The sequence below is a fragment of the Oryx dammah genome, unplaced genomic scaffold (assembly GCF_014754425.2).
Source record: "Oryx dammah isolate SB20612 unplaced genomic scaffold, SCBI_Odam_1.1 HiC_scaffold_21, whole genome shotgun sequence".
Classification (NCBI taxonomy): Eukaryota; Metazoa; Chordata; class Mammalia; order Artiodactyla; family Bovidae; genus Oryx; species Oryx dammah.
Window position 1 is genome coordinate 43,281,841 of NW_024070205.1, and position 16,814 is coordinate 43,298,654.

Sequence of the window (16,814 nt, forward strand, 5' to 3'; positions counted from 1 at the left end):
GGGGAAGGAACTTTTGGAAGGGGAGAAAGTATTTTACTCCCTTTCCCCATTTCCAATCACTTGTCACTGTTTTCTGGCAAGGTTATTGGGTCTACCTCTGAAGAAAGTGTCAAGGAAGCAGTCACTCCCACTCTCGTCCAGGGGTAACTAACATGAGCTGCATCACCATCTCCATCTTTCCCAACAAAGTGCCAGCATCCTTTTAAATCACCCCTAAAGCTCTTTTAAATCTCTTTCGGGGTAAGCGTTTCAGAATACCAACCCACTGTCAGCTGCCGTTTCACACATTCAGGACGTCTAACTGGTGACTAGTATCATGAAATTTAAACAGTTGTTCTAACCCAGTACTGCACTGGTCTGTTAAGGACACACACATACACACACACACTGATTTAAGTGGCTGTGTTCTAAAACAATCTCCTCTCTCCTCCTTGGCTATGCCCACGCTAGCTGTTACCTGCGCACCTCTGCCAAACCCTCAGAATGGAGAAAAGACTTGTGTCCAACCTCTTGGAGGTTCCAGTTATAAGTCCACATGCTGGTTCACATGTCATGAGGGATTCTCTTTATCCGGACCAGAAAGACTGGACTGTACTCCATCTGGACACTGGACGGGTTCCCCACCAACATGTGAAGGTAGGACCATGGGTTTACCCTTTCTTATGGCCTCTCAGGTAACAGTATAGAATGGAGCATCATCACGAGTTCATGTAAACCTCAAGCTAAAGAAAGCCTTCTCTTCAAGGCATAACAATCTAGACCAAAAGCTTCCCCACCTCGAGTATTCTTGTAACCATAACTTTAACCATGTCATAGTTCCATAATGTATTTCAGTGTCACTGTGATGTTTGATGTTTATCACAATCCTGAAATAATGAGGACAGGCAATATTATCGCCATTTTATGGATGAGAAAATAGAGGCTCAGAGATTAGGTAATTGATGGAAATTCATACTATTAGTGATGAAGCTCAGCTATGTCACTGGGACTTTTACTTCATTATAAAGAATTTTCATACTACACTCTTATTCATTCCGACATCCTCCTTCACTGAGCATTGCTAAGCCCCAGACACTGAGCTTACCTCAGAGTGGGTGTGATTCCATCCCAGCCCCTCGAGGATCTCAGTCTAATGATTTGTGTATAGCCTCTCCTTGCTCCAGTTCCATATGGATTACAAGCTCCCCGAGGGCAGGGACTGTCCCAACTTCACCTTTGCATGTCCTGCAGCAGCTAGACAGAAAAAAAATGTAGGTGTGTGACAAGTATCTGTTGAACTGAATCTTCTCATTTGCTGGTTAAATTTATTCAAACCCAAGCCTTATTGACAATGAATTAGTGGATCCTCAAAGGCAATGGCTGGATCTTATCTATGATTCCCCTGAAACATCTGGCTGACACCTATCTGGTATATGAAAGTGAAACTGTTAATCGCTCAGTTGCGTCTGACCCTTTGTGACCGCATGGACTGTAGTCTGCCAGGCTCCTCTGTCTATGGGGATTCTCCAGTGAAGAATACTGAAGTGGGTAGCTGTTCCCTTTTCCAGGGGATCTTCCCAACCAAGGGCTTGAACCCGGGTCTTCTGCATTGCAGACAGATTCTTTACCATCTGAGCCACCAGACATAGTGTGCTCTAAAGTAGAAGTTTGCAAACTGATGCATTTACAGCTCATGTTTACTTTCAAACATCATCATTTTGCTCTGTGACAACCTAGAGGGCTAGGATGGGGTGGTAGACGGGAGGCAGGCTCAAGAAGGAGGGGACATAAGTATACCTATGGCTGATTCATGTGTGGCAGAAACCAACACAACATTGTAAAACAACTGTCTTCCAATTAAAAATAAATAAAGTAAAAAAAACAGTCATTACACAATTTAAGTTGCAGGAATAAGCAAGTATACAGTATTTTTTTACCTGTAACATATGAAACCCAGAATAAAAGCAATATTCTCAAAGGAAAAAAAAAGTCACCATTTTTTGGTTCTTTTGTTCTATTATTCCATGTATTATAGTCAGGAATAATAAAACCAGCAATAATAGCTAATTTTTATTGTTTGCGTAAGTACAAGCAATTACATTTGCATTTTTGCATTCAATACACACAATCCTTAACATGGTTATCATTATCTCTGTTTTAAAGATGAAGAAATGAGGCTTGAGAAGATAAATAGCTGGCAAAGATGTGTGTGCTACATCTTAGCTACAAAGTGTGCAGTTAGGATTCAAACCCAGGTTTAGCCTATTACAGGACTAGAGCTTTTACCTCTGCACTACACTGCCACCCAGTGGCCAGTTTCTAAATCCCAGGTCAGCTCAGCTCAGTTCAGTTCAGTCGCTCAGTCCTGTTAGACTCTGCGACCCCACAGACTGCAGCATACCAGGCCTCCCTGTCCATCACCAACTCCCAGAGCCTATCAAACTCATGTCTATCGCGTCAGTGATGCCATCCAACCATCTCATCCTCTGTTGTCCCCTTCTCCTCCTGCCTTCAATCTTTCCCAGCATCAGGGTCTTTTCAAATGAGTCAGTTCCTCGCATCAGGTGGTCAAAGTATTGGAGTTTCAGCTTCAACATCAGTCCTTCCAGTGAATATTCAGGACTGATTTCCTTTAGGATTAACAGGTTGGATCTCCTTGGAGTCCAAGGAACTCTCAAGAGCCTTCTCCAATATCACAGTTCAAAAGCATCAATTCTTTGGCACTCAGCCTTCTTTATGGTCCAGCTCTCACAACCATACATGACTACTGGATAAATCATAGCTTTGACTAAATGGACCTTTGTTGGCAAAGTAATGTCTATGCTTTTTAATATGCTGTCTAGGTTGGTCATAACTTTTCTTCCAAGGAGCAAGCGTCTTTTAATTTCATGGCTGCAGTCACCATCTGCAGTGATAGTCATTCGTAAATTCCACTGCTCTTGTCTAGTTGCAGCGGCAACTGCAGTAGCAGTTGTTCTAAAATGAACTTTAGATGAGTGATCAAATGAGTGAGTATGTTTCTAAAAATCTATTAGTGAAAAGAGCTAAATACTCATTCTTATTCCTTCTTGTGGAATGAGCACTAAATTAATATCCAAAGACTTGTAGTGCTCTTCCCTGAAGTTATGGAGTCACATAGAAGATCATGCCACACCCTGATATTCTCAATTCCAAAAGGAGAGGAGTGGACAAGGACACCTCTGAGGCTCTTCCCCTGGACAAGGATTCTGTAGGCTAAAGCACGTAAAACACTACTGTACGTGCACGTGTGCTGTCTTGTCTGACTTTGTGACTCCATGGACTGTAGCCTGCTAGGCTCCTTTGTCCATGGGTCTCTGTCCACGGAATTTTCCAGGCAAGAATACTGGAGTGGGTTGCCATTTCCTCCTCTAAGAGATCTTCCCAGCCCAGGGATCTAATACATGTATCTTGTGTATCCTGCATCGGCAGGCAGATTCTTTACCACTGTACCACCTGGGAAGTCCAAAATGCTATCATCTATTGTCAAAAAAAACAAAACAAAACAAAACCCGCTACAAGCCATCCAAGGAATCTAGGACTTCGATAGCTGATATCTTTAGGGCTTGTGCTTCATCACAGATTTCTCAATCACTTATTTGTTTATTCCATGGGTGTTTATCATGAGTTCTATTTTTCCACATTCTGTTTTAAGGCTAAAAAATTAAAAAAAAAAAAAAAAAGAAAACCCTGAGATATAAGAAATACCTCACTGAAGTTTTTTGTTTTTGTTTTTCTCATGAAAGTTTTAAATCATACATTGCAATCAACATGGTTGTTAAATCTGTGATCTCTGAAGCCCCCATTCCTCCTGACTCTTTTCTACCTCCTTTTCTCCACAAGAGGTGACATTTCTGGCCTGGCCCTGCCCAGCGTCTAAAACCAAACTTGACCATGGGCAGCAGATTTAGTGAGCTATGGGCTTTGGAATTGCCAACCTGCTCTGAACCTGATAGTTAGCTCTGGCTTTTGGACCTGTGTTTCTATCTCATTCTCCAGATTTAGGCTCTAGATTTAGGCAGAGAGTTCCTCTTCTTTTCCCATATGCCTGAGTCCATGAATTTTGAAACTTTCAGCAGTGAACTCTGATTTTCACATGGTGTTCTGCAGAGTCCCGGACTCTATCAGAGGGGATTGAGGGCTACCAAGTACATGGGGGTGGTGTGTCAAGGGGAGCATAGTCTCATGGTGCAAAATGGGGCTCCAGTTTTCTGAGTGAGTCCACAGATATTTCCCTTTCTGTTAGAATGTCAGTTTCCTGGGCTCTCTAGGACTTGAGGTCCGCCTGCATTTCCTAATCTTCCCCCTTGCCTTTACCCACCAGGACCTGAATTCCTTTCCCTGAACATAAACGGTACTGAGTTGCTCCCATCTGGTTGCTCTGTTCCCTACATTCCTGGCTGTTGGGCCACTATCCTGATATGATGACTGTTCCCTCAATCACGTTGTAATTGACTCTCTGGAGACCCTGTTCAACTGCTGGACCTGACTCCTAATGACCAACCTTACCTTGATGGGGAGGTGTGGGTCCTGGTTTGGAGTCCCAATCCTAGCGCTGTCCTTCTGCCACACCCCTGCTCATCCAAGATCTAAAATACAGCAGACTGGTGCCCTCTAAGCTCCGGCCTGGCTCATGTCTCTATTTCATTTCTCCACTCCTCCAAGCTTTATCTGACTCTGTGAAGATTCTCAGTCTTCATTTTCAAAGTTTGAGTTTAGAACCACCAACTCAATGAAATTTATTATGTACACTATTTTTTCTTTCCAAAAATTTCATGACAAAACTACATTTGACTCAAGCTAAAAAATAATAATAATAATACACAGAGACAAAGAATTCATTAAAATTAAAATAATATAAAGCAACATTTTATCAGTTGATGATAGCATGGCAGTGAACCCACTAATTTCATGAATTCACACGCCATCACGTTCACCTACATCACCAATCACAGAAAACATCAGTGAAGACTGTTTCAATAGACAGCACTGCTTTGAAGTCCATGAAAACAGAGCATTAAGTATGGTGATAAAAGCAGCTCTTATCCGTTTCCTATTCTTCTTGTACTAAGTCAGTTTTTAATAAAGTTTTAGAGTAGGCTCAAGAATATGACTTCTTTTTGTTGTTACCCAGAGAGGTCATCCCTTGGTAAAAATCTCTTCCTCTACCTCTGCACAAGGCCCCTTCACTCCACCAACTTCCTCAGATTTAATTCAGCCCCTGATTGCTGAGTGCCCACCACTTGCCAGATCTGGAATAGGCTTCCACGTACCTCATCAAGTCTGCCCCTCAGACCGGAAACCAGGCTTCCTTGTGCAAGTGAGTCAAATCCTTCTTAGGGGCCTTTGATTCAACAAGGTTTATGTTTACAGAAGAGGGTTCAGAAAATTTCCTAGACACAAAAGGCTGTGTTTATAACCTTGGCAGAAAAAGACTCATAGAACTGAGACCAAAGCATATCCCCCAAGTAGATTTAATGCTGTGGAATTCTCTTTGTATGCTAGGGGTCATTTAAGTCAATTTTTAAAAACAGGAACTCCTCTTGTTTCTTTTCATATCATGTAAAAACACTTGTCAGAATGCATCCGAATTAAATTGTGCTTACTAACGTTCATTCTTTTAACAAATATTTTTAGACCCCTCTACTCTGCTTTAGGCACTTTTGTTTGAGGAATAGCTGGCATTATGTATTTTCTGGGAGATTCTGAAAAAGCTATTTGAGGGAAAATGTTCATAAATGATTTAATATCTATGACTTATACCAATAGATAATAAATGTTTAATAAACAGAATTGATCTGCCAGGCATGGATTCATTAATTACTCAAAAATTTCATAGTTCTAAACTGAAATTAAGTATGTTACTTTGGCTATCTGAATGGTTTCACACAATCAGGATCCACAGTCTTTCAGTGAACAGCCCACTCCAAAAAAACGTGGGCCATCATGTAAAAACCAATACTTTTCCATGAGGCATTGCACAGGGCTTCGAGAGTTTTTTTTTTTTTTTTAATACAAAACAGCTAAGCTAAATGAGCTTTATCTGACCAAGGCATTGCTTTCAGATAGCCTTGGATTTAGGCAATAACCCAACGTGAGTGAAAGTTGCTCAGTCGTGTTCAACTCTTTGAGACCCCATGGACTCTACAGTCCATGGAACTCTCCAGGTCAGAATACTGGAGTGGGTAGCCGTTTCCTTCTCCAGGGGATCTTCCCAACCCAGGGATCGAACCGAGGTCTCTGGCATTGCAGGTGGATTCTTTTCCAGCTGAGCCACCAGGGAAGCCCAAGAATACTGGAGTGGGTAGCCTATCCCTTCTCCAGGGGATCTTCCCAACTCAGGAATCAAACTGGGGTCTCCTGCATTCCAGGCAGATTCTTTACCAGCTGAGCTACCAGGAAAGCTCCAATAACCCAATATTTGTAGATAAATAATAGTCTCATGTCAGAGAATGTCACTGAGAGAAAGACATGATCCTAAGATAAATATGTAACTTCAATAAATTTATAAAAGTAGTTTTTGAGGGAAACAGTAAATTCATTTACTCATACACTTGGCATATGGTTGATCGTGGGAGACACAAAGATTTATGATTCTCAGGTTTAGGAGCTTTCCATCCAGGAGAAGAGGGAAGAGTTGACATGTGATATGATAGCATGAGAGTTCAAACAGAAACACTGATGTGTTCAGAGGAGAAGACTTCAGGCTGCAGTGATCAGAAGAGGCTTTAGAAAGGCTGTGTTTGATTGGATCCCAGAGGATGGCTGGGGATTTTATTCAGTGAAAATTGAAAGAAATTTAGGGTAGTGGGAGCCAAGGCCCAGAGGCAAGAACACATGAGGTCAGTTAAGGGAAATCCCAGGGAATATCCTAGCTTGACCAGGAGGTTTTGCACTTACCTGTGCCCAAAAAAGAAAGCCTGGGGATCCAAATGGAAGGAATAGTAGTTTATGACAGAACATGATCATTGCAGGTGTAGATGTGCTGAATTTGTGGAGACAGCAGGATATCTAACTGGAAGGAGTTTCAGGCAGAAGGAAGGATGGAAATGAAACCTTGGACTGCCCTTATACAAAGAGGATAGTGAGAGTCAGGGAGGCCACAAGGTCTCTGAAGCAAAAGGTTTAGAGAAAAGAGGATGAGATGGTGAATTCTTGAGTCTGACTGCTTAAACCCTTGTCTCCTTCATTTTTAGAATTTCTCCCTATACTCCTCTTTGCAAACCCACCATCCTTCCCCCTGCCCTCTGCACTTCATGACTTGTGTTTGTTGTGAAATGTCTGCTACCTAGCAAAACACAGTGGTAGTGCAATTTGTTGAAAATGTGAATGAATTAATTTGGTGCAAAACAGGGTTTCCAGATCAATTTGGAGATTGTGACATTCTTGATTTGATTCTCCAGCCAGCAAGTGTCCGGAACTATCTGCCCCTGAGCAGGGAAGCCTGGACTGTCCTGACACTCGTGGAGAATTCATCGTTGGCTCCATCTGCCATTTCTCCTGTAACGAGGGCTTGAAGCTGGAGGGGTCCAACCATGTTGAGTGCACAGCTTCCGGGAGATGGACAGCACCCCCACCAACCTGCAAAGGTGAAAGATACATGCCTTGTATCCTTGCAAGACAGCCCTTCTTCTAGAAATTTCCTCAACAAAAATAACAAATACTTACATACACTCTTACTATGTGACAGGTACACATAATATTATTATTATTATTGTGAAGGTTTCACTTCTGTCATGAAGTGGGTTATCTATTGGGATACAGGAAACATAGCCTATGGATTTAAAAAATATATAAGGAGTGGCAGGACATTTTCATATTTGTGAATAAAAGATATACTGATTTTTAAGCACAAATTTTCTTTCATAATTTTGGCTCTTTTTCTCAAAGAGCTTTGTTGGGTCCATTGAATGGTTTCCATTTCTTCATCACCAGCAGAGCACTAGGGGTGGAGTTACTGGTCAAATGTTTCAAATCAAGGAACTGAAGGGGGGAGAGGTCAGTTGTCATCTCTCTGCCATGTGGCAAGTTAACGACAGAGCCAGTGGCATCTTCCTCACTTCACATTTCATGTTGACCTTTGGCCTGAAGATAATGAACACCTCCCAATAAAGCAGCAATGGGAAAGCAATTGGTCTATGCATATTTTGCTGATTTTTCATATTTCTACACCCATTATTCTGGGGTTTTTTTTTGGGGGGGTGGTTTTCTTCTTAATATAAGTAACATTGACATCCTCTCCCCAAATTCTTCTGGCCAGGAGAATCATCTCTTCAAGAGCAATTTTAGATAATTGTTTTCATCTGGTTTTCTATTGTGGTGGATGGTTTAGTTGCTAGGTTTTGTCTGACTCTTTTGCGACCTCATGGATCGTAGCCTGCCAGGTTCTTCTGTTCATGGGAATTTGTATGCAAGAATACTGGAGTGGATACCATTTCATTCTCCAGGGGATCTTCCCGCACCAGGGATGGAACCCGTATCTCCTGCATTGCAGGCAGATTCTTTACCGCTGAGCCACCAGGAAATCTCCTGGTTTTCCATACCTGATTTTAATAGTTTTCCTTAACTTCCTTAAGGAGCTACTGCTAGAACCTCCCTGATTATGAAAGGACCAGAAGACAGTTACTGTATGTCAGTCTGAACTCTGTTGTGCTCCTCTTAGTTGGGAGCTCTGTAAATTGAAACATTTTCTTTTCACAGTGGACACAGTATCAGTTCCTGCTCCAGGGGTGCGATGCCCATCCCTCATCGCTCCAAACCAGGGAACAATGTCCTGTCAGCATCATCTGAGGAACTTTGGTTTGAATACCACTTGCCACTTTGGATGCAAAGCTGGATTCACACTCATGGGAGAGAGTGCGCTTCAATGCAGACCTTCCAGACAATGGACAGCAGTAGCTCCCACGTGCAGAGGTAAGGTGAAACATAGCAGGCAGCTCCGATGCTATCTTCTAGCATGCTAGGCATTGTCCATGCCTGTCAAAATCCTATCCAATGCCAGTGACCACTTCAAGTGTCAGCTCCTCCATGAAACCCACACCAATCCCAATTAGAAGTAATGAGCAACAGGCATATCGTGTTCCCCCTTCATCACAAGCTAATGCTCTGGTACTCCTAAAGGAGGAAACATATGCAAATGACAAAATGTGTTAGAGCCTTAGCAGGCTGAACATGAAACCAGCCATATGAGTTGTGAGTTACAAGGTACAATTCTATTAAGGATGTGGCCTTGTAAACTTTCCATATTTCATAACTGGAACCCAATTAAAAAGATAAATTATGAATGTTATCTCTTGAAGACCTATACCCCATGCATGAAGCACTGTGTGTCTTCGCTGTATTCCCTAAGAAGCACAGAAGAGTGCTTTGCAAATGTCAGTATTGCCCAACAACATTTGTTAAGTTCAGTTTCCTGAGTTAACTTTGAGTTAAATTTCATTTTCTGTACACAAATTTGGGAGAGTATCCTGAAATGCCCTGAAAAACAGTTTAAAGAGAATAGTGGTCTCTACTTCTTTCAAACTTTCAGAGGCCAGGTATGCTGAACAATTGTTATCTCAAGAAATATGTGCTGACATGGAAGTTAACTGCCAGTGGTAGTAATAATAATATTTAGGACAACAGTATTTTTGAGAAGCAAAATTCTATAAACAGTATTTTTGTGGGCAAGACTGATCAGTCCCCTGGAAGTTTATTTACTGAATCGCCACTTCGTGCCCTCCTTGGTTCTTTGGCTATCATTCTTTGAGTGTACATCTCAGTACGTTTGATGTTGGAAGAACTTGTGGGAATGTCAAAAACAGCTCCTGTTCTTTCTGATCTTTTGTATTCCACCACATCTATGGGCAACCCTAGCCATGTTTCATGTGAAACCCATGATCTCTTTTATGTTCATTCTGTATGTTCGCTTTTCCTACGTTCTTTTTTCTTCTGCAGCTGTCAAATGCTCCAAGCTACCTGTCACTGAGCCAATAGTGATGAACTGCTCCAACCCTTGGGGAAATTTCAGCTATGGATCAACCTGCAGCTTCCATTGCCCAGAGGGTCAATTACTTAATGGCTCAGAAAGAACAGCATGCCAAGAGAATGGTCAGTGGTCAACGACCATGCCAACCTGCCAAGGTATATGTCTTACACAGGTTAGGAAGTCGCTTTGATATGGAAAATAATGAAATCAGTTTTTCTCCTCTGTGTGTTTCTTAACAGTGGTCTCACTTTTTATCACTGGGTTTCCCCTGCATTTAATAATTGTTTCACAATGAATCAAACAGAATCTCTGAATCTTATGCAGTGCAGTGGGAATCAAATTTAGTGACTCTGTGTAAACAATCACCACTACTTTTTCAATGCGAAATGAATCCTCTCATTTCCTTATAATCTTTGTATAGTATTGAATTGGCCAACAAGTCCAGTTGGGTTTTTCCATAAGATCTTACAGAAATACCCAAATGAACTTCTTGGCCAACCTAATATATCTTGAAGTTTCAAGATGTTTTAAACTGAAGGTTATTTAATGAAGAATCCTAACTCATTATCTCAGAAGACCTTTGTTTACCATATACCTCCCCCAAATACCATCAGTTCAGTTCAGTTCAGTTCAGTCCAGTTCAGTTCAGTCACTCAGTCATGTCATATGTCTTCCTTAATCAAGCTCTGCTTGTAAGGTTTATTTCATTCCCTTCCATTTTTCCCCCTCTAGTAGCTTGTTGTAACAACTTTCTGTCATAAAAATGAATCTTCAATTACCTTCCCCCTCAAATTACCCAGTTTATTTTGTTTGTCCAAACTGCCATTTAATCATCTAATTCCATTTATTGAGTCCGTACCTTGACTCCTTGGAAATTATGTTTGATATTTAAGCATTAGGAAGAAAATCAAGTCCTGCTTGTGTCCCATTCTGTTGGAGTGACTTACGACTTCCAGGCCTTTTGTGCTGGGTTGTTAGCATTGCCAGGACCTTGGAGGACTTAATTGATCTCACACCTTAGCGTTGTTGGGGCCCTTCTGGGGGAATGATGGTCTTCTGCACAAAACACTTCTTATGGCTCACACGTGTGTGTGTGTTTGTTTTCCAGCAGGGCCACTGACTGTCCAGGAAGCCCTGACTTATGTCGGTGGAGCAGCAGCTGGTACAACAGGCTTAGTGACGAGTTCGATACTCCTGGCTCTGCTAAGAAGGCGTCGCAGACAAAAAGGTAAATTGGAAACAGTATTCTCCTCATTTTCTTCTTTCATGTGATTTGGGGCAAGGCAGTGAAAGCACAACTTCAGTAGTTCATGTCTGAAAACATTTGCATTAAAAAAAAACAAAGCCAAGTTAAGTGGTCTTGAGAACCAACTCCCATCAGAGTCAAATTTAGGGAGAAAAAGAAAAAAAAAAGAAAACACAGATCCTCATATAATGGAGATCTGGAGATGGGCCTGGAAGTCTGAATTTTTTAAAAGTTCCTCCCTACCCTAACTCCAGCTACTAAGATTTTATGAGGCCAGTGTGCATACTGACACTTAGGGGCTTCTGGTCTAGGTAACCTTAGTTATTGCCAAAACTAACTAGAAAGGAGTTATACTTCATTCATTCATTCTTTCACACAATAGCCATTTATTGGTCAGCTGATTAGGTAGTGTAACCCAGAATGATGGTGCTTGATCTTAAGGAATGTATAATTCAGTAGGTGACTTGGACAAGTTAAATCAGTGCTAATACTGGAGTGTATCAAGTGCATCAGGGCAAAAATGCTACCTGACTACTCTTGGAATACAAAATAGAAGGGTCCCACCCAGATTGATAGGGCAGAAAAGGCTCTTTTAAGTTTAACTTTGAAGACTAAGAGGGATGGATTTTGCCAAAGGAAAAAGTCAAAATAGAATTACAGCAGAGAAAATGGCATGTTACAAGACCTAAAAGGGCGAAATAACGGAAAATGCTATGTTCAATAGTTCACTGCACCTGAATTGGAAAAAAAAAAAAAAAACAACAACACACTAGTGGAGGAAGTGAAAAACAAAGCTGGAAGTGTAAAAGAGCTGCTGCTTTAGTAATGACTTGGTATGAAAGCTAAGAGATGCATATGTGCTCATGAAAACTTGTAGAGCTAATTCAGGATTGAAGCAAGAAAGTGACCCAAATGGATGAAGATTTTCTGTAAGGGAAACTGTGTTTCTCTGATTGTTCATCAAAAGATAGCTGTAGCCTAGGAATAAAAAAAGAGAACCCTCCCTTAAGAGTTCAAACATCCTTTCATTGTCTGTCTGCCTGAGATGCTCAACCTGTCCGTAAGTTGAGAAGCCTCTTCTTTTTTGTAAATTGAAGTACAGTTGATTTACAATGTTGTGCCAATCTATACAGCTATACAGCTAAGTGACTCATTTTTAAACATATATACATTCTTTTTTAAATATCCTTTTCCATTATGGCTTATCCCAAGAGATTGGATACAGTTTTCTATTCTATACAGTAGGACGTTGTTTATTCATTTATATGTAATAGTTGGCAGCTACCAACCCCAAATTCCCAGTTCATCCCTTATCCTCCCATCCTCCCCCTTGGCAATCACAAATTTGTTTTCTATGTCTGTGAGTCTGTTTTGTAGATAAGTTCATTTGTACGATATTTTAGATTTCACATTTAAGTGATATAATATGGTATTTGTCTCTTTCTGACATAAAGAAGCCTCTTCAAATAAGCTAATGAGGCTGCTCATCTTTCCTCATGAAACTGGGGGTATCAAAGGGGTCAAGAATGCTCAAATCCAGGGACAGAAAGTGGCTATGTTAAAAGCGCCTGCCAGCACTCTCCTGGAATTGAAATTTCAATACCTATTCCTCACTGCTCAGAAGAACTCCTTGTTCCCTATTCTCACGCTCTCTCCCTTCACAAAGCCATCGCATTAGGCTGATTTTCCAAAGCTCCTTCATATACTCTCCTGTGAGTGAGTGAACAGGACAACAGATAAACAGTAACTCTGCTTAAAGACCAAAAATCTACAACCAGTCCCTCCATGCAACATCTGTGCCTGCTTAACCTAATCCAGAAGGCAGAGGCAAGAGCTCCTAAGACCCTGATCCTAATCTCCATCACCATGTAAGAATCCTGTTCCTGCATCTTCCCCAAATTCTTTCTTTAGTTTTGAGATATTTCCAGTGAACCCTCTAAACTATGGAGAGGAATCAGCCACCACCCAGCCTCTAATATCTATATAATAAAAAAATTCATTTGTGGGGATGGAATGTTCTGATCTGTCCCAATTTGATTTTAAACTTTCCAGGATTCCAAGTTCAAATACTAGGAAAAGCCTGCATACTATGTCCCTTTCCTGCAAATTCAGAGTGCACCCTCATTATCACACTGAAAGCTCAATCACGCCTTGTAATAAAGGCGTGTTCTTTTTCATTTCACATGTTCTTTTTCATTTCACTTGTTCTTTTTCATTTCACCTAATATTTTCTAAATGTGTTTAGGCATGAGATCCTTTCCCCTTTTTATCTACCCATGGGATGATTGACAGACATGCTGCCATGTTTAAAGTTTCCACGATCAGAGTTCAGTGTCTGGATTATGACAGGAGGCCCTCGATAGTGTATATGATCAGGGAAGGAAAACACCCACTGTTATGTTGGTTTGGGTTTGTTTATGCAATTAGCTTGCCCAAGCTCAGTTGGTAAAGAATCTGTCTGCAATGCAGGAGACCCGGATTGGATTCCTGGGTTGGGAAGATCCCTTGGACAAAGAAATGGCAACCCACTCCAGTATTCTTGCCTGGAAAATCCCATAGACAGAGGACTCTAACAGGCTACAGTAAATGGGGTCGCAACAGTCGCACACGGCTTAGTGACTAAACCACCACCAATCATCTTAATGATTAAGAGAGTATGGACGGAATGCAAACATAGAGGGCCTCAAGTGCCAAAGAAATGGGTTTTGAGAACCGATGGTCTCAACAACACCAAGAGTAGCCAAGGGGATGAAGTCAGGGACCAGAGGTAGGAGGACAGGTTGTTAGAGAAAGGGAAGAGAAGAAAGATGAATGGACTCTGGAATTGCATACTGCTGAATGTTTAATTTAGCCTAAAACAGGTCCCACATGTCAGGGAGGGATTGTTCCCAATAAATCTCTTATAATAAGCCCTCCTGGAAATCAGTCTGCTGACTTACTCCAATAATCCCTATTGCTGATGACCTTTCCCCTTATCTCATTTTTCTTCTTTTAAACCAATCGTCTGTGTCTTCTTGCTTATTTCAGATGATGGAAAAAGCCCCTTGAACCCTCAAAGGTAAGATGGAAATGTTTTATGGTTAAGTTTTGCTAGTTTGACTTTTTAATTCACTCTACGAATTATTAATTCACTGTATGGCAGAATGACTATACAGACATGCCTTTTATCAAACAATCTTTGGCAACATCCCCTAGACTAATTCTGAAGCAAAATTTACCAGTAATATGTCCCAGCAATATATAATATTTTTAAAAAATCACTAGGTGCCCTAATGATAATATAAAGGAGAAACACAAGATACAAGGGAAAGAGACATAGAAATAACACACTGGAACTGGGGCACCACACTAGCAGGTGCTATGTATGAGGTCATCCATCAGATACTTGTACCTTCCTTCAAGTAGAATCACTATGAAGGCAACAGTCATAAAGGTCAACTGACAGGAATATTCTATTAGTGAGTCAAACAGTATCAGAAGTGTTGTCAACACCAACCTGATTTCTTAAAATGATGAATTATTCTGGCGAAGAGCTGGAAAACCTGTTATCATCTTCTCTTAATTCAGATGGTAATTGCATTTTAAAAGATACACACACAAACTTAACATTTATATGTAAAGCCATTCAGTTCTAGGCTCAGAGATTTTTCACCTCCAGGAATGTTGAGTAGCTTTTCTAAAGTTGTGTGGAGTGTATAAGACAATTCTTTTGTGCCTTGGGCATTTTAGGACATCCAGCATCCTTAGCCCCTGCCTAAATGTCAATAATAAGTCTTGCTCATTATGAAAATTTTTAGAAATTGCTATAGGGAGCAGTACTACCATTCTTTGAAAACTATTGCCATATGATCAAGTATTAAGGATAGAATTTTAAAAGGATTTCCTCTCACTGGGAAGAGGCTACAGCAGGGGTCAGAGCAGGTATTCAGTATGAATACCTTGGGTATGAAGTGCAAAGAAAATTACCCAGAACAGTTAATTGGGATCTTGAAAATCTCTTTGATTTTTCCTCTTCTTTCCCTCTAAAATCAGAGAATTTCAGGGGTGGGTGGTGTTTCATGGTCTCTGGATGAACTATGTGAAGGACTGGGGGTCAAGGACAAAGCGTCATATGGCAGGTTCATCTTTGTGTTTCTGTTCTTTAGCCACCTAGGAACATACGGAGTTTTTACAAATGCTGCATTTGACCCAAGCCCTTAAGGTAAGTTGCCTATGGAGGTATTTTTGAAGGAAATAGACAGTAGGAAAAGGAAAAATATAAAGCTTGCCTTTTCTTTATATAATCGGGAGTTACACTTTAAGCGTGTATTAAAGTTCAAACTATGCAGGAAATTGTGTTGGCAGTAGGAGACAGGTATAGCAGAAGACTGACGATAGAAAGTGAGTATATAGGAGGATTTCCATTTACTCCAGGATATAAATGTTCTAATTAGACATAACTTATTTCAGGATGTATGACATTCCCATTACTGGCTGCTAGATGGTACTGATACTGTAGCCTTGCTTGATCACCAGAAATCATAACAACTAGAAAAATTTTATGAACTTTATGGAGCCAGTTCCCTATGCAACCTGCTGGGGAAACAAAAATAATATGATATTATCATATAATTATCAAAAATAATACCATATTATCATATAATGTTATATTATCATATAATATCATATATACCATATATGATAATCCCTTCTTTCTCCCAAAAAGCTCAGTGAGTGATTAAGTTTCCTAAATAGCCTAGATGACAGACTATCTGGAATCTAGAAAAAGATTATACAAAGCTGTAGAGGGTACATATGATGAGAGCTTTCTTTGATCTTTTTCAGGAAAATACAATAATTTTAATTTTTGCTGTCATTTTCAGTGACCTGTCCTTGTCTTGGTGACCTCAACCAACCCCCACAGGATCCTATTTTTGAACATCAGCTTTCCCGAAAAGACTTGATTATAACTGTTAAGTATTTGCTGCAGTTTTCTGTAAATACTTGTGAATAAAGGACATGGAATTTCCTTTAGATTGGTTCTACACCAGAGCAGAAGGACTGGACCACAAGCCCCAGTTCTCCACCCACCACCCCTTCCTGCTCCATTTCCTCTTCCTCCAACACAAGCCTCAGAAGCTGGGACTGAGTCTTTCTGCGATGGTGTGTGGGCTTTGGCCTAGCTGTCACTTGCGGTACTAATTAGCTAGAATCCAGAGCATCTGACTCAGCAGAAGACCAGACTGGAAAAATAAAAATGCCTCTTTATTTTTGGACTGGAGGAGGTTCTCCTCTACTTTGTTGGAAGGCAGGAGATGTCTCTGACTTGAGGGAATTTCTATAGGATTTCCTGGGTCTTCAGTGCTTACTGTTGGTGAAGCCTTTTGGACTTCCTTGAAGCTCCAAGAGAGGCCTCTGGATGGCACCAGAGGCTGCAGACACCACAGAAGACTGGTGCTCCAGACAGGAAGGTACACGTCACTGTAGACCTTCCCTCCACTGTCACTCTCCCCCAGAGGACCCAGAGACCAATCCTTGAATGTCTAGTTAAAAGGATTCCCTAAACGCCATGTTCTAGTGTTTGATATTTTGCTGAATAAAGTCTGTATCCATCACTTTGTTGAC

At 40.9% G+C, this 16,814-nt stretch overlaps 1 protein-coding gene across 3 annotated transcripts in view; it reads left to right on the plus strand.

Annotated features, from left to right (window-relative positions):
- Positions 1-16,804, plus strand: part of LOC120880273 (selectin P) — a 46,906-nt gene extending 30,102 nt beyond the window's left edge. For 2 of the 3 annotated variants that reach the window (XM_040263554.1, XM_040263555.1), the window contains 8 exons: positions 451-636; positions 7,401-7,586; positions 8,698-8,910; positions 9,934-10,119; positions 11,073-11,192; positions 14,238-14,268; positions 15,356-15,411; positions 16,073-16,804. In XM_040263554.1, the coding sequence (XP_040119488.1) occupies positions 451-636; positions 7,401-7,586; positions 8,698-8,910; positions 9,934-10,119; positions 11,073-11,192; positions 14,238-14,268; positions 15,356-15,410 (977 nt within the window). In that variant the 3' untranslated portion in view covers position 15,411; positions 16,073-16,804. Of the gene's footprint in view, positions 1-450; positions 637-7,400; positions 7,587-8,697; positions 8,911-9,933; positions 10,120-11,072; positions 11,193-14,237; positions 14,269-15,355; positions 15,412-16,034 lie in introns of all 3 variants that reach the window. The other variant, XM_040263553.1, reaches the window with a different exon arrangement.
- The last annotated feature ends 10 nt before the right edge of the window (positions 16,805-16,814 follow it).